The following is a 19,075-nucleotide window of genomic DNA, read 5'->3' as shown; positions in this document are numbered from 1 at the left end:
CTATTAATGAGAGAGTTATTATTTGTTTGTCCTTCTGATTTTAAAGTTTTTAACATGTACATTTTTCTTTTCTTTGTAATTTTATTTTTTTTGAAATTATTTCATTCTGGAAATTTCCTTTGAATAAATGATATAGTTTTTATTAATGTTTTGTTTTTTCTCCTCAATATTATTAGAGGCTTCGCTATATAGGCCTTTAGGAACACTTACAAATAAAAAAGCGTATAGGTAGGTCAGTGGAGATTAACCCCCTGCCTTTTAATTTGGGGGGGGGGGATAATTCTCATATTACTCTGATAAAATTGAAGGTACTCTCCCCATAAATAGTTAAAAAAAATCACTTTTATAAAAATATCAACACAACCTTCCTAGTTCAGTCACACGACAAATAGCCTAGAACCTGCTAATGACCATATCCCATAATTCCCTAAACAGCATGGAGGTATAAATCCGGCAGTTTACAAGACTCTACTGGACATACACTTTCAAAGTTGAATTATTATTTTCATGTCAAAATCTCTGTGATTTTTACGTTTTTTGAAAATATGTAATGTACAAAAACAGACTCTCAATTTACATTTCATCTTTTAGTGTGAAAAAGGCCCCATAATTACTATAAATATTTAGTTATTGATACATAATTATCCAATGGAAAAGCCAGGTTATGCAAAAACAACAAAAAATAAATGCTACATGTCTAAAACTTGAACTTTAATGTGACCATGTTAACAAAAAAGGGAAGCTTTTCTATAATTAGGGTCGGTGCGTTCATCCATTTCAAACATGTTGATTTTAAACTTTTTTAACAAATGTTATGAGAAAAGCATCTCTATAATCATGTCCTAATAATGTAAGAATGTCCTTAATCAGCATGTATCTAAGCAGGTTTTAAATAAATTTACTTACAATTTTGCCTTGATTTTTATACAATATTCTGATATTGAGTTCTGACAAATTACAAGTGTTATTGACAGCTTCGCTTTTATGGATGTTGTCATTCTTGTTTTTGATAAATAATATTAATTAATTATAAAACGTAGTCAGAAAGCCCAGAGCCAGTGTTTATCTAAATAACAAAAAAGCATTGCTAGATGTCTAAAACATGTCTCTTTGAAAATTTATGCATATAGAATTGTCATATCGATTTCATACTTTGCATGGTTATTTCTGTAGTAGTTAGGTAGGATTTAGAAAGCATACCAAGTCTATAATCGTCACCAGAATGTCCATACCTCCGTTTTAAACATGTTGATTTTTACCTTTCTTAATATTAAATTTCTTTGTGATATCTGAACATGACAGAAGTATGCAGTTACAAATGCTTTCTTATAGTTTGTATGTCATCATTTGTATGGTTCTAGTTTCTATTTTTAACTTGTAAACAGTTTTGTCATCAAGTTTTAGAAAAATATTGTAGTTTGTTTTATAAAGGAGTAAAATGTCTATGTGAAAATGTGAAGTATCTAGAAACATGGATGACATCATCCATAAAAGCGAAGTTAGTATAGAAGTCTAATAGCTGGGATAATGATGTCACATAAAAAAATCGTTAACATGTTTTAAGTGGACGTACAGACTTTCTGGTGTCAATATGAGTTGCTAAGCTTGTTTAATTGCACCTAACTGTTAAAGGAATCATCATGCAAAGTTTGAAATCAATAGGACATTTCTAACATGACTGAATTATAGAAAAAATATCATTTCTGGAAGGAAGGATGGAACAACCATAATCATAGAAATGCTCTACTTTTAAAAAACGTGCCAAGTTTTACAATTATCAGATAACACATTTTAAAATTGTCCTTTACATAGTAATGTGTTTTTACAACAATGGGATAGTTGCATTTCAGAAAACTGATCAATAAATTAATCGTCATGCTGTTTTTGTGAAAATATGTCAGCTTCCTTTTCCCTGTGTTTTATCTTCAGTGGTGGTGTAGGACATATGCTTTTATGGAGAAGCTTTATTATTTTAATAGTTGTCTACTATTAAAATAATTTAATTGTTGTTTCATTTAACTTTAGATATTTATATAATATCTATAAGTTTGACAGCTTTGATGGAAAAGAACAAAGATAGGTAGATAAACTGAAAATAAATAGGGCTGATTCACCAAACCTTATATGCTAAAATACATTTAACTTTTTTTACATCAACACATAAAGTAAATTAAAGAATAGCTTTGAAATCATAATAAAAATATATTTTTATATGCAAAATCATTTTATTAAAGCAAAATCATGTTACAAATTTTAATAAGCAAAATCACTTTATTAGAGCAAAAACTTTTTAAAAGCAAAATCATATTAAAATTTGATAAGAAAAAATCAGATTACAAGCTTAAAAAGCAAAATGATTTTATGAGAGCAAAATCTTTTTAAAAGTTTAAAAGCATAATCATGTTAAAAGTTTAAAAGCAAATTCAAAAATTTAATCAGCAAAATCATTTTATTAAAGCAAAATAATTTTATTGAAGCAAAAACATGTTAAAACTTTAAAAGCAAAATTATATAAAAATTTTAAAAGCAAAATCATGTTACTAGTTTATTAAGCAAAATCATTATATTAAAGCAAAATCATGTTAGAAATTCTAAAAGCAAAATCATTGTATTAGGCTAAAATCATTTTTTTTTAAATCAAAATTATGTCAAAAGTTTAAAAGCAAAATCATTTTACTAAAGCAAAATCTTTTTAAAAGTTTAAAAGCATAATCATGTTAAAAGTTTAAAAGCATAATCATGTTAAAATTCTAAAAGCAAAATCATATAAAATTCAATAAACAAAATCATGTTACAAATTTAAAAAGCAAAATAATTTCATTAAAGCAAAATAATTTTATTGAAGCAAAATCATGTTAAAAGTTTAAAAGCAAATTATATAAAAATTTAAAAAGCAAAATCATGTTACAAATTTAAAATGCAATATGATTATATTAAAGCAAAATAATTTTATTGAAGCAAAATCATGTTACAAGGTTAAAAAGCAAAATCATTTTATTACTTCAAAATCATGTTACAAGTTTTAAAAGCAAAATTATTTCAAATTATTTTTAAAAAAATTATTATTTAACTAGCAAAATCTTTCATTTAAGCAAAAGGGGGGGGGGGAAATGTGGTGACTCGTAACACAACATACTAGCAATTTTATTTTGGGTGCTACTCCCTTAGTTTTAGATATAATTGGGTGAAATCTTTTTGATTGTGTCAATAATTACCCCAAGTTTTGGTATCTTTCCAAAAAACGACAGCGGGACCGCCGCTCCCGCCAACCGCCGCCGTTTTTTTTTTTACGCGGTTTTTACGAAATTTGAAAAGTCCCCCCACAGGGTTGCTTGTAAAGGAAAAAAATTTTGAAAAAAATAACGTGGTCTCAAATTATTTAAAATTGCCTAATTCGGCGAGAACTGCAATATAAAAAATTTTTTGGTGGTGGCGGACGGCAGGAGCGGCGGTCCCGCCGCCGTTTTTTTAAAAGATACCAATATTGGGGTAATTAGTGACACAATCAAAAAGGTTTCATCCAATTATCTCTAAAACTAAGGGAGTAGCACCCAAAATAAAATTGCTGGTATATCGTGTGACAAGTCACCACATTCCCCCCCCCCCCTTTGAAAGAAATTTAATTTTTTGAATAAAAAATAATGAAATTAATAGAATTAGGTTAAAAATAAATTTGTATTTTTTTGTTCATATAATAGATGTCCATTAAGCAGTAAAGCAGTGGTCTCAATCAGATCTACAATAAGAAAGGCATCATAAATAAGGGAATAATCAGGGATCTAAAGGGATAAGACAATGGCTGATAAATTGAAGTAAATCTCCAATGGTGAATCATAGATTAAAATTATTTGTTGAAACGTTTGGACACTAAACTTTATGAAACAACCAAATTACGTAAAAGTCCCCAAAGTTGTTCAGCCAGCAAGAAAACAATATCATAAAACTTTGGGGACTACTGGAATAAACAGACCCTATCTGGAGAATATTAAAAGAAAGTTAAATAGCTAGATGGCTTTTCTCACTTTGTATAGAATTACCTAGATAAATTGATTTATTAATAGGTAGATAGAAAGATAGATTGATAGATGTTCTCAAAATGTATAGAAATACCTAGATAAACTGATATATATTATTTAGTATTATCATTAGTTTGCCATTGAATAGAAAGATATTACATGGGCTGATAAAGCAACTGTTTTAGTATCTTAGGTCAAAAAAGGTCTGTTTTGAAAGCATATTTGACAAAAATATGGCCAAATACATGATCAAACATATAAAAAAACTTCCAGACTGTAGATAGATATTATCACAATGTATAGTAATTCCTATAGAAAGGTAGATGGATAGATAAATAATTTCATCATTAAACTTTACCCTACAACTTACTTAGTCCAGCTAAATTTTGTACAACCATCTGTCTGAATAAACTTAACTTTTGATAATCCCTTTTTATTTATGAACTTTGCTACTTATGGATATTGTCATCCTTGTTTAGATTTGAAGCTGACCTGTTTTTGTTATCATAGAGGAATCCTAGATCATAGTTATAATAGAGGAATTATTAAGTCTCTCTCCCTCTCTTTGCTCCTAAAATATATTGTATTGTTGTTGACATCGGCTTCTGTAACTTGAAATATGTTAGATTATTTTTTGAAAAGGTGGTGTTATATTGGATATAACCAAAAGGAGTGAATAATTAAAGTTCATTTCATTAGACTTTGTACTTTTTTATTTAATTAAAAAAGAACCCCCCCCCCCCATCTTTTCTATAATGGATAATCATATCTTTTCTAGTAATATGAAAAAACAACCAGTAAATACCCAACTATTTGTTTAATCAATCCTTGTATACATAGGTATCCATCTACTTATTAATACCATAATAACTTAAATAACTTACCTTTTTGTTTAAGATATTCTACTACTTGAGTACGTCCTTTTTCAATAGCATAATCCAGGGCAGTCTTACCTTAAATTAACATAACTTAGATGATTCTTTACCAAGAGAATGTGTAAAGAGAACTTTCAAGGCTAAAGATACTATTATTACTGGGCTAGCATTAGAAAAAGATTAATTATTTAAACTTTTGCCATTTAAGATTGAGCGCCAAAATTTTAACAAAAAATTTTTAATCTGGGACAGGCTACCTAGTAGACATAAATATATATTTTTGTAGTATTATATATTTAATCTAATAGTATTTAGGTATACTACTTATATAAAAATAAGTTGGCCTATCAAGCATAAGATATATAGAAAAAGTTTTCAAAATGTATAGATAGTTATACCTACAAGTAGGGTTGGGCCGGGTTGGGCCATTTTCAATATCCGGCCGGATACCGGATATTGAAACTATCCGGCCGGATATCCGGCTCTATACTTTTTTATACTTTTAATCTCTGCTTTTTAAAATCTTAATTTGGCTATAATTTTCTTATTATTGAAGCTAGAAGAACATTTTTTCTGAATAAGTTGAACTTTATGTAAATTTATATAAGATTTCTGAAGAATTTTTTTTTTACTACTTTAATATCTGGTAATTTGGCCGGATATCCGGTAATTTGGCCGGATAACCGGATATTTGCCGGATATCCGGTAATTTGGCCGGATATTTGCCGGATATCCGGCCGGTTACCGGATATCCGGCATTTGAAATCAGCCGAATGTTATTTTATGCTTAAGAGATTTTATGACAAATTATGACCATATTTAATAAAAATATCTAAACTAACTTACCATCATTATTCTTAGCATGGATATCTGCTCTACTATCCACAAGAGCTCTGACCACATCAAGGTGGCCATCCCTTGATGCATACATCAGACTTGTATACCCTAGATGTATATGGAATAGTTTTAGTATACAGTGTTTATTTTTAATTACAAGAATATATTGTTAGATATATAAACAGATTTTTGATATTTGATAATATGTATAATTATATAAAATTACAAGAATAGATTGACAGATGAATAGATTTTAATTTAATTTAATTTTAATTAATATCATCAATCTTTTAGTATTTAGGTATACTTACATAAAATGGGTTGACCTAATAAGCATAAGATATATAGAAGAAGTTTTTAAAAGATAGGTGTTCCTAAGTAAGGATAGTTATACCTACAATATAGGATAGAAAGTTAGTTTTAACTGAAGCAGATAGAAAATAACAACAATAATATTTTAAGTTTAAAAGATCGAATAACAAATATAACATAAAAATATCTAAACTAACTTACCAGCATTATCCTTAGCCTGGATATCTGCTCCTCTATCTACAAGAAATCTGACCACATCAATGTGGCCATTTACTGAAGCAAACATCAGACTTGTTCTATCTAGATATTTATAGATTAGGTTATGTATTCAGTGTTTTCAATTACAAGAATATATAGATAGATATATAAACAGTTATATAGGTTTTTGAAAAGAAGTTTTTAAAAGATAGGTACTCCTATGTAAGGATAGTTATACCTACACACTAGGATACCAAGTTAGTTGTAGTTAAAGCAGATAAATAATAAGAACAATAATATTTTAATCTTAATTTTAATTTTAAAAGATTGAATAACAAATAAAACATAAAAATATCTAAACTAACTTACCAGCATTATCCATAGCATGGATATCTGCTCCACTATCCACAAGAAATCTGACCACATCAAGGTGGCCTTTCTCTGATGCATACATCAGACTTGTCTCCCCTAGATATATATAGATTAGGTTTAGTATTCAGTGTTTATTTTTAATTATAAGAATATATTGATAGACAGAGATTTTTATAGGTTTTGATAATAATATCATGAATTATTTAGTATTAAGGTATACATAAATAAAATAGGTTGACCTATAAGAATAAGATAGAAGAAGTTTTCAAAATATAGATACTGCAATGTATTAATAAGATTACATACAAATTAGAGTAGAAAGATAGTTTTAGCTTAATTAGATTTATAATAACAACAATAATATTTTATGCTTAATATATTATATGACAAATCAACACAATATAACATAAAAATATCTAAACTAACTTACCATAATTATTCTTAGCATGGATGTCTGCTCCTCTATCCACAAGAAATCTGACCACATCAAGGTGGCCCTCCTGTGATGCATACATCAGACTTGTCCACCCTAGATATATATAGATTAGGTTTAGTTTTCAGTGTTTTCTTTTCAATTACATAAATAGATAGATAGATATATAAACAGATATTTAGGTTTTGATAATGATATCATAAATCATTTATTATCTTGTTGGCCTAATAAGCATAAGATAAATAGAGAAAGTTTTAAAATATATATATTCCAATCTATAGATAGGTATACCTACAAATTAGGATAGAAAGATAGTTATACCTGAAGAAAATAGATACAGCAACAATAATATTTTAAGTTTAAAAGATTGAATAACAAATCATGACTGTTTAACATAAAGATATCTAAACTAACTTACCAATATTATCCTTGGCATGGATATCTGCTCCACTATCCAAAAGAGCTCTGACCACATCTAGGTGGCCATAATATGATGCATATATCAGACTTGTCCACCCTAGATATATATAGATTAGGTTTAGTATACAGTGGTATAGATAGATAGATAGAAAGATAGATAGATAGATAGATAGATAGATAGATAGATAGATAGATAGATAGATAGATAGATAGATAGATAGATAGATAGATAGATAGATAGATAGATAGATAGATAGATAGATAGATAGATAGATAGATAGATAGATAGATAGATAGATAGATAGATAGATAGATAGATAGATAGATAGATAGATAGATAGATAGATAGATAGATAGATAGATAGATAGATAGATAGATAGATAGATAGATAGATAGATAGATAGATAGATAGATAGATAGATAGATAGATAGATAGATAGATAGATAGATAGATAGATAGATAGATAGATAGATAGATAGATAGATAGATAGATAGATAGATAGATAGATAGATAGATAGATAGATAGATAGATAGATAGATAGATAGATAGATAGATAGATAGATAGATAGATAGATAGATAGATAGATAGATAGATAGATAGATAGATAGATAGATAGATAGATAGATAGATAGATAGATAGATAGATAGATAGATAGATAGATAGATAGATAGATAGATAGATAGATGATTCTTAGGACAATAAGTTAAAGTAATAAAGGCAAGCCAACTCTATAGTCATATTGTTAATTCCTATATATTTATGCAATGTTGCAAAAACTTTATGAACAATTTCATTTAAACCTAGAAGTTAATGTTCTGCTTATTTAGTTCTGACACTCTACTAGAGTTAATGTTTATTATGGATGTTGTCATTCTTGTTTATATTTTAATGCAGATAATTATTGTAAGTTGTTGAATGATTATGAAAAGAATACAAACCATCTTTTTTTGCTTCAATGTTGACTCCAATATCAAGTAATTCTTTTACTTCATTAATTCTTCCATTCTTAGCTGCTTCTAACAAGTCTTAATAAATATTAAAAAATTTTAGATTTCTGAATTTGAAGTTTGAATCTAAGTTGATCATGAAAAGTCCAAAAACTATTATAAATGTAAAGGATAAAACAAAAGTATAAATGCAAAGACATTCTTATTGACACCTTAACCAGACGTGGGTTTTTGAAATACTAGCTATGAACAGCCAGCGATGGTAGCAAAATCAAGTTGCTTGCCTATTGAGTAAAATCTTCTTTTACTTGAATACAATATATTATAGCATGGGCAACAAAATGTTCTACTAATAGCACTAAAATTTTTATTTAAAATACTTTTTTAAAAACCAAAAATTAATTCTTATTGCTTGAATTTTGATTCTCAAATTTGTTCTTCTCCCCTCCCCTCTTATTTTCTAATCTCTTAATTTTATATTGACAGCTCATTGTAGTTAACTCATAAAACACTAGTAAAACACATTTTTAGGGACAATTTAAAATCAAGATAACATTTCAGATATTGAAATGAAATAAAATTGACTTGTTTTTTATCAAAGTGTACAGTAAAATGACATCATGTTAAACTTATTTTGTTCATATCTTTTTTTAAAGTTAGAATTATGAAACAGAAACAATTTGTATCCTATATTCATAATCTTTTATTTGGTTATAAAAAGTAAGTTTTCAAGAAATCATTAATCTAATATACTCCAAAATATTTGTAAAAAGTACTTTCAACTTAACATCTAATTTTTTTTATTATACTTTTATAAACATTCTCCTAGTAACCAATATAGTGTACATAGATCCGGATTTTTTTAAAACAGCCATAGCGTCAAAATTACTTGACCAATCAGGACGTTTGACCCTACTATAAAAAGCATAGGTAATGACCTTTAAGCCCAAAAAAATTTTTGGACAAAAATGGAAGTGTACAACGTTTTGGCCGCTTATATGTTCAACAAGGCAGATTCAAAACGCGCTGGTAGTTTGATCTGGATTCTCGACTAGGGCCACTAAATCTAAGCTCAGCCCATCTGTAGGTGAGGTAGAGTTATGCAAATTGCTGGGAATACTGTTAGATACATAAGTAAGACACTAGAAAAACTAGAGCTCAGGGATCCATATGAAACTTTAAAACTCATTGTAGAGTATGAATTGCGCTTAAAACCCTAGCTGAAACTTCATGCAATTTCCAAAAAGATAAAGAACGTAGTTCTAGCTCAACTGTGGTCCAAATAAGAGCCTCCATGTCTAAGGATAGCTTGAAAGTTGGGTGAATTTGGATCCTGCTGTTATTCACATTTCTAAGGAAATGTGGCCTCCCAGCAGCCAGATCTTAATTTAATGGACTTTTGGGTCTGGGGCTACTTTGAAGCATGCACCAATAGAGGTGCCCATACCATAAAGACCTCCCTCATTTCCACTTTCAAGGAGAACTTCACCAGCTTGGACAGGTACACTTTAACCTGGGCCTGCCGGCGGTCAAGGAGGTGGGTAGAGGCGGTGATTGATCCTGGCAGCCATTTTTTTAATATCCTGCCTCCCAATTTTTAAAATTCAATAAAATCTTTTAAATAAACGATTTTGTGTTCATTTGTTTAAAAATTTGAAAAAGTCCGGATTTACGTGCCCCACCCTGTATATTAGTGGCTAAATTAAATGAATATTTCCATTATGCTCATTTTGATTTTTGATTTAAGCATATATTTTATTTTTGTATTTACTACTTTTATGCAATAGATTTTACATAATACATTTTGTTTAAAGTGTTTACCTTTTTTCTTTATTTTCTTTCAAAAGCTGTTCTATTGAATATATAAGATTTTCATAATTATATAATACTTCACATATTATTCCTCTATGCATATATAAAATAGATTGGCCTAACGTTCACATCTAATTTAAAGATAAGCACAATTTGAGTAGTTTTTTTTATAGGTACACAAATTAAGATATTAGTATAACAAATTAAGATAGATAGTTGTAGCTGGAGTAAATATATTCTATATATCATTTTAAAGCATGATCTTATTTCATAAAATATATAAATTGACTTACCATCATTATACTTGGCAGCATTTTTCTGAAGTTCTTTAGCCACATCTTGGTGCCCATTCTCTGATGCATACATCAGACTTGTCTTCCCTAGATATATATAAATAAGGTTTAGTATACAGTTTTTATTTTTAATGACAAAAATATATTGATAGATGTATAGATTTTTGATACTAATGATATTATTAATCATTTAGTACTTAAGTATACAAATATAAATATAACATAGGAGAAGTTTAGGTACTCCCAAGTAAGGATATGTATACCTACAATTACGGGTGGAAAGATACTTTTATAGCCTGCTGAATGTCAGAAAATGTTCTTTGATTTAATTAATTGACTGACACAAACACCATCATACATTTTTTATAAAGACCACACACACAAAAATAGGGTTACAATTTCATTAGAGGGTAGGCTGGACAATTTTAAAGCTAGTCATTTTTTGTAACATATACTGTATATATATATAGATAGATAGATAGCCAGTTTTTATTTTTAATTATAAGAATAAATTGATAAATAGATTTTTGATAATCATTTAGTATTAAGGTATACATAAATAAAATAGGTTGGCTAACTAAGCATATATAAGCATGAGATTTATAGAAGAAGATTTCAAAATATAGATACTCCAATAGATAAGTATACCTACAAATTAGGGTAGAAAGATAATTTTTTAGCAAAATCAGATAGATAATAGCAACAATGATATTTTAAGTTTAAAAGATTGAATTACAAATATAACAAGGATGACAACATCCATAAGTAGCGAAGCTCAAAAATTATAAATAGACATCTGGGGAAAATGATCTATAGAGTATGTTATAAAAAACTTCAATAATAAAAATCACAAAACCTACTAAAATTACACCCGTTTATCTTGAACAGGAGTTAACAAAATCACAAAAACTTTAAAAACTAGGAATCGATCTAGCACCCCAACTAATAAGGGTATCGCAATAAAACTTGATGGAAACATGTAGAGTTAAAACTTATTCAATCCCTGAAATTTTCAGCTGTCTATATTGTATAGGGATCGAAAAAATCAAGAAAACCTAAAAATCTAGGAATCAATCTAGCACCCCAACCAATAAAGGCATCTTAATAAAACTTGATGGAAATATGTAAAATTTAAATTTGTTTAATCCCTGAAAATTCCAGCCATTCATCTTGAACAGGAATTGAGAAAATTACAAAAAAGTAAAAATCTAGGAATCGATCTAGCACCCCAATTAATAGACAGATGGACAAAACAATGTATAGATTAGATATGCATATGTCATAGTAATCTTCATTAAAAATTTCAGCTATCTATCTCTAATAGGAGCCGAGAAAATCACGTTTCCCCCATAGCATTACTGACTGACTGACTTACTGACTGACTTACTGACTGACTGACTGACTGACTGACTGACGGAACTTCATTACAGGGGGGGCTAGACCATTTTAAAAACCGGTCATTTTTCGTAACGTATACTGTAGCTTAATTAGATTTATAATAACAACAATAATATTTTATGCTTAATATATTAAATGACAAATTACGACCATATTTAACTTACCAGAGTTACTCTTAGCATGGATATCTGCTCCTCTATCCAAAAGAGCTCTGACCACATCAAGGTGGCCCTTCCATGATGCAAATATCAGACTTGTCCACCCTGGATATATATAGATTAGGTTTAGTATACTGTGTTTATTTTTAATAACAAGAATATATTGTTACATACATAGAACAATTTATTGATTTTTGATAATATCAGAAATCATTCATTATTAAGGTATGACTGTATAAAATAGGTTGACCTAATGATCATCAGATACAGAGAAGAAGCTTTTAAAAGATAGGTGTTCCTAAGTAGGAAAGTTGTACCTACAATTTAGGATAGAAAGTTACTTTTAGTTAAAGCAGATAGATAATAACAACAATAATATTTTAAGTTTAAAAGATTGAATTACAAATATAACATATAGATATCTAAACTTACTTACCATAATCACTCTTAGCATGTATATCTGCTCCTCTATCCACAAGATATCTGACCACATCAAGGTGGCCATACTTTGATGCAGATAACAGACTTGTCCACCCTAGATATATATATAGATTAGGTTTAGTATACAGTGTTTATTTTTTATTACAAGAATAGATTGATAGATGAATAGACAATTATAGATTTTTGTGATTATTATGTCATTAATCTAATAGTATTTAGGTATCACTATATAAAATAGGTTGACCTAATAAGCATAATATATAGAAAAAGTTTTTAAAAGATAGGTGTTCCTAAGAAAGGATAGTTATACCTATAAATTAGGATAGAATGTTAGTTGTAGTTAAAGCAGATAGATAATAACAACAATAATATTTTAAGTTTAAAAGATTGAATAACAAATATAACATAAAAATATATAAACTAACTTACCATAATGAGTCTTATCATGAATATCTGCTCCACTATCCACTAGAGCTCTGACCACATCAAGGTAGCCTTGCTCTGATGCATATATCAGACTTGTTGTCCCTACATATATAAATAAGGTCTAGTATACAGTGTTTATTTTCAATTACAAGAATAGACATATAGATATATAAACAGATATATTGGTTTTGATAATGATATCATAAATCATTTAGTACCTAGGTATAATTATATATATTAGGTTGGCCTAATAAGTATAAGATATAAAGAAGAGGTTTAAAAATATATATATTCCAATCAACAGATAGGTATACCTACAAATTAGGATAGAAAAATAGTTTTAGCAAAAGTAGATAGTTTATAACATTAATGTTATTTGCTTAAGAAATTATATGACAATTTATGATCATATTTAATAAAAATATTTAAACTAATTTACCCCAATTACTCTTAGCACTAGTATCAGCTCCTCTATCCACAAGAGCTCTGACCACATCAAGGTGGCCATACCTTGATGCAAATATCAGACTTGTCTTCCCTAGATATATAAAGATTAGGTTTATTATATGAACAGTGCTTTACTTTTAATTACAAGAATAGTTGTTTCTCACATCATACTGAGGAGAAATGGCCTTTCTTCTTAACTTGAATGTTTACATGTCCCTGTCCTGAATTATATATATATCTCTCCAACTGAGTTGGATGCATATACCCACACTGATAATTCCGCCACCTTGCCCTGTCCTGCTGATTCCATTAGCCAGTTGATTGTTACAGGCCATAGTGTGAATACCTCACCTTCTGTCTGTACTCGGTTGGATACAAGCCTAAAAGTCTAGGCCGTTGGTATCCATAACCCCCACATGTTCAAGTATGTTGTTTCTTACCTTAAGAAACAGGACGTATGAGCTTTTATTATTAAATCATTGCCCCTAGTCCTATCATATAAATATATTCATGTTGTTTGTTCTGCTATATTTTTTCGTGTAAATAAACCTATTTTTTATTAATCTATTTGTGTTAAATTATTGGTATTAAATTGTGTCAAAGCTACTCTATACTCAGAATTCGGTCTGTCTATACATCCCTTCATACGTCAATACCATAAACAGCTTTCTGCGATTATAGAATGTACAATTATAAGATTAATCTTATGATTGTACATTATTATATTCATAGAAAGCTGGATATAATACAATGCTAGACATGTTATCCACCAGATTCAAATGAATACAAGAAACAGATTTAGTATTTAGGCATCCAAATATAAAATTGGTTGAGCTTATAAGCATATATATGCCTAAGATATAAAGAAGAAGTTTTCAAAAGATATGTATGCCTACAAATTAGAGTAGAAAGATAGCTTTAACTAAAGCAGATAGATAAAAAAAAACAATAATATTCAAAAGATTTAAAATAATAGATTGTTAGATATATAGATAAATTTTTTTTTTGATAATGATATCACAAATTAATCATTATTTAGGTATGCCTTGTCTATATGATATGTGTTGACCTAGTAAGCATATATAAGCATAGGATATAGAAAAGAAGTTTTCAAAAGAAAGGTACTCCAATCTAAAGTTAGGTTTACCTACAAATTAGGGTAGAAAGATAGTTTTACCTAAAGCAGATAGATAACACACCCCACTTGTAGGCGTGTTAGGTTAGAAAAAAAACCCCGCAGAAACGGTTTACACAGGATGTACTGGGACCTTATGGTGAGTTCAGAACATGCTTTCCTTAAATTGAGTTAGTACCTTCCCATAGTAGAAAATTTTAAAATTACTTTTGGTGATCAAATTTTACTTATATTTTTAGACCACCTTCACCTAACCTGCTTTATTGTCTTATTTTGCCTTTCATGTTTATCATGCAAATTTGCTCACATTACAGTTGAAATGATAGATATTGGAGCTTTCTAAAAAGGTCTCTAACATTTTTCTAGCTCTAATACTTTTTGAGATATCTTTTTTCAAAGTATTGTTGTAAAATCATCTTTTACACAGCAAAAAGTTGAAATAAAAAATTAGTTATTTTAGAGCAAATTTCAAGTATCTTCATGTAAATCTCTCTAATATTGCTCCAAATTGACCAAATTGGACAGTTAAGGTGCCTAAACCTATCTACATTCAATGGACAATCCAAATCCACACTTTTTAAGACTTTATAAGTCAACAGGAGCATGATGAAGTGAATTTTAAAAATGCTAAAGGAAAAAATATTTGCTGTTTATTTAAATAAATTGAAATTTAATCGACTTTAGCAAGGATTTTAAGATAAGTTATGGTGTATAAAGTTGTCACTTTGTTATGAGAAAGCCAATAAAACACAATCATATGATATTTTGAACCAATAGAAACATATCTTAAGAAAAATAGACATAATCATTGAAAATAAAAAAAAAATTTGTTAGAATTTTAAGCATTTCCAAGCAGTTTACAAATGTAATCTACTAATTCTAGTAATTTTTTTCTAAGAATAGTTGATTGGCCTTTTAAACTTTTTATAACCTTATGAAACAAAATTAGTTTTTGCCACCTTAAATAAGAAATCATAGTATTTTAAAGACTTTCATGGATGATCTCATATATACTAAAAGAAACAATTTATTCTTAAGCCACATTCTTTTTGTTAATATACACTATTAGGTACTCTAAACTAATACTGAGATTTTTAAAAATAATAAATCATAATCAATTATGAGTTTCTTTTACCTTAAAACACATTTTACATTATTAAAAATGCCTTAAAAGTGATTTATAATTAAAATTAAATTACATTTGTTTCTTTGATATTACATTTTAGCCTTCTCCTGTTGACTTATAAAGTCTCAAAAAGTGTGGATTTGGATTGTCCATTGAATGTAGATAGTTTTAGGCACCTTAACTGTCCAATTTGGTCAATTTGGAGCAAAATTAGAAAGATTTACATGAAGATACTTTTAATTTTCTCTAAAATAACAAATTTTTCATTTCAACTTTTTGCTGTGTAAAAGATAATTTTACAACAATACTTTGAAATAAGATATCTCAAAAAGTATTAGAGCTAGAAAAATGTTAGAGACCTTTTTAGAAAGCTCCAATATCTGTCATTTCAACTGTAATGTGAACGAATTTGCATGATTAACATGAAAGACAAAATAAGACAATAGAGCAGGTTAGGTGAAGGTGGTCTAAAAATAAAAGTAAAATTTGATCACCAACAGTAATTTTAAAATTTTCTACTATGGGAAGGTACTAACTCAATTTAGGGAAAGCATGTTCTGAACTCACTATAAGGTCCCAGTACATCCTGTGTAAACCGTTTCTGCGGGGGTTTTTTCCTAACCTAACACGCCTTTGGGTGGGGTGTGATAATAATAAAAATGATATTTAAATTTAAAAGATATATAGATAGCTAGATAGCTAGATAGATAGATAGATAGATAGATAGATAGATAGATAGATAGATAGCTAGATAGCTAGATAGATAGATAGAAAGATAGATAGATAGATATACAGATATATAGATAGATAGATAGATAGATAGATAGATAGATAGATAGATAGGTAGATAGATAGATAGATAGATAGATAGATAGATAGATAGATAGATAGATAGATAGCTAGATAGCTAGCTAGATATATAGATAGATAGCTAGCTAGCTAGATAGCTAGCTAGCTAGCTAGATAGATAGATAGATAGATAAATAGATAGATAAATAGATAGATAGATAGATAGATAGATAGATAGATAGATAGATAGATAGATAGATAGATAGATAGATAGATAGATAGATAGATAGATAGATAGATAGATAGAAAGAAAGATAGATAGATAGATAGATAGATAGATAGATAGATAGATAGATAGATAAATTTTTCGTTGGATATGATTCTTAGGACAATAAGTTAAAGTAATAAAATCAAGCCAACTCTATAGTCATATTGTTAATTCCTATATATTTATGCAATGTTTCAACAACTTTATGAACAATTTTTCATTTAGGCCTAGAAGTTAATGTTCTGCTTATTAAGTTCTGACACTCTACAAGATTTAATGTTCATTATGGATGTTGTCATTCTTGTTTATATTTTAATGCAGATAATTATTGTAAGTTGTTGAATGATTATGAAAAGAATACAAACCATATTGATCTTTTGCTTCAATGTTGACTCCAATATCAAGTAATTCTTTTACTTCATTAATTCTTCCATTCTTAGCTGCCTCTAACAAATCTTAATAAATATTAAAAAAATTTAGATTTTATAATATTCCTAATTTCAATTTATTGAATTTGAAGTTTATTTGAAGTTTGGGTACTTGCTTACATGTGGTAGACTGGAGCACCGAACCCCCCCCCCCCTGCTTAATTTTGACAAAAATCAAAAATAAGAGGGGGGAGGGGTAGTTTTTACCCCCCCCTTAATTTTGAAGAAAATCAAATATAATGGGGGGGGGGGGGGGGAGTTTTAAACCTTATTATAGGGATATTCATGTTTTGGGGCATAATTTCCTTATTTATTGACTGATTTTAGTAATTGATGTATCCCTGAACAGATAGTCTTAAGGAGAATATATCAGAAGTGTTTTCATGGGGACTGAGGGGGAAAGAGGGAAAAAGGGAAGGAATTTCTTTACTTTTCACCATGGACTTGTTATTTATTGTAAAAATTTAGTGATTGATGTATTTTTGGAAAGGAAATCTTTAGGGGAACACTTTAGAAGCCTTTATATAGGGAAGGGGGATAGGGGAAAGGGGGAAAAAGGGAAGGAAAGGGATAATTTCTTTACTTTTTACCATAGACTTGTTATTTATTGTCCAAATTTAGTGATCAATATATTTTTGAGGTATTATGACAAACCCTAGATACATCAAACAGTAGATGAACAGTTGCTAAGCAGACAAACAGTAGACAGACAAACACTAGACACAACATAAGCTAGATATGATAAATGCTAGATTTTTCTAAAAGTGACAAACAATAGATACGGGCCTAAGGCAAATGAAAGAAAAAATCCGGCATTATTCTCTTAGGAAAATTTTGATCAATCTTGAAAATTTTAGTAAACCCCCCTCGACAGAATTTGAATTCAATCTAAGTCTCTGCCTTGCCCAGCACTTTTCCTTCTTGCCGTTTCCAGACATTATAGGCAAGGCAGAGTTTGAATTCAATCTAAGTCTTTGCCTTTCCCTGCACTTTGCCTCCTTGCTGTTTTCCAGACATTATAGGCAAGGCAGAGTTTGAATTCAATCTAAGTCTTTGCCTTGCCCTGCACTTTTCCTCCTTGCTGTTTTCCAGACATTATAGGCAAGGCAGAGTTTGAATTCAATCTAAGTCTTTTCCTTTCCCATGCACTTTGTCTCCTTGCCGTTTTAAAGACATCATAGGCAAGGCTAAAGGGGGAGATAATAAGGGGGAGGGGGGCCAGGAAAAGGTTTAAATTTCATGCACTGGTGAGTCTGAATAAGTTTGAATTTGAGGAACTCATTTCCTTTAACGTTTCCACCAATCATGTTGCAATATAGTTTAAATATAGATAGTGTAACGATCATTGTGTCTTTTTTTTTGCGTGCGCTGTTGATGAGAGATGTTTGTTGTCGGGTGGGTACTCAAATTTTCAAAATTTCAAAAAACTTTTAGGTTACGTAAGGTTAGGTTATAGGCTAGGAAGCTGAGCGCTGCAGCCACATATGTTCGTTGTTGGGGGAACTCTAATTTTCAAAATTTTAAAAAACTATTTTAGGTTAGGTTATAGGCTAGGAAGCCGATCGCTGCGGCCACAGATGTTTGTTGTGGGGGTACTCTAATTTTCAAAATTTCAAAAAACTATTTTAGGTGAGGTTAGGTTAGGTTTTAGGCTAGGGAGCTGAGCGCTGTGGCCACAAATGTTCGTTTTCAGGGGGAACTCAATTTTGAAAATATTTTTATTTCCTAAATAGGATAATTGAGATATTTATTTAAATTTAATACTGTTGGTATCATGGATGGGCTTCCTGGCCAAAGTCTTGGTAAACATCTCGGCGCAAATGTTAGAAAACTCTACGGTTTTAAATGTGAAACTTTAATATCTAAATGTTTTCTGTGTGTACTCTCTGAAATCCCGCCTCTTACGTGCGGCCACTCTAATTTTTCCCCCCCATACCC

At 29.3% G+C, this 19,075-nt stretch overlaps 1 protein-coding gene across 1 annotated transcript in view; it reads right to left on the bottom strand.

The window, feature by feature from the left end:
• Positions 1 to 2,205: 2,205 nt before the first annotated feature.
• Positions 2,206 to 19,075, bottom strand: part of LOC145332847 (uncharacterized) — a 50,953-nt gene continuing 34,083 nt past the window's right edge. Inside the window, exons 9-23 of the mRNA XM_080177932.1 lie at positions 17,075 to 17,164; positions 13,384 to 13,482; positions 12,948 to 13,046; positions 12,514 to 12,612; positions 12,084 to 12,182; positions 10,522 to 10,608; positions 8,408 to 8,494; positions 7,462 to 7,560; positions 7,041 to 7,139; positions 6,608 to 6,706; positions 6,242 to 6,340; positions 5,738 to 5,836; positions 4,901 to 4,969; positions 4,509 to 4,587; positions 2,206 to 3,736 (exon numbers count right to left, since the gene is read on the bottom strand). Coding sequence (XP_080034058.1) covers positions 4,562 to 4,587; positions 4,901 to 4,969; positions 5,738 to 5,836; positions 6,242 to 6,340; positions 6,608 to 6,706; positions 7,041 to 7,139; positions 7,462 to 7,560; positions 8,408 to 8,494; positions 10,522 to 10,608; positions 12,084 to 12,182; positions 12,514 to 12,612; positions 12,948 to 13,046; positions 13,384 to 13,482; positions 17,075 to 17,164 — 1,250 coding nt within the window. The 3' untranslated portion in view covers positions 2,206 to 3,736; positions 4,509 to 4,561. The remainder of the gene's footprint in view (positions 3,737 to 4,508; positions 4,588 to 4,900; positions 4,970 to 5,737; positions 5,837 to 6,241; positions 6,341 to 6,607; positions 6,707 to 7,040; positions 7,140 to 7,461; positions 7,561 to 8,407; positions 8,495 to 10,521; positions 10,609 to 12,083; positions 12,183 to 12,513; positions 12,613 to 12,947; positions 13,047 to 13,383; positions 13,483 to 17,074; positions 17,165 to 19,075) is intronic.

This window comes from Acartia tonsa, chromosome 11 (assembly GCF_053477335.1).
Source record: "Acartia tonsa isolate MP-2025a chromosome 11, ASM5347733v1, whole genome shotgun sequence".
Lineage (NCBI taxonomy): Eukaryota > Metazoa > Arthropoda > Copepoda > Calanoida > Acartiidae > Acartia > Acartia tonsa.
The sequence above is the reverse complement of the archived record's forward strand: the minus strand, read 5'-3'. Positions and strand labels throughout refer to the sequence as shown.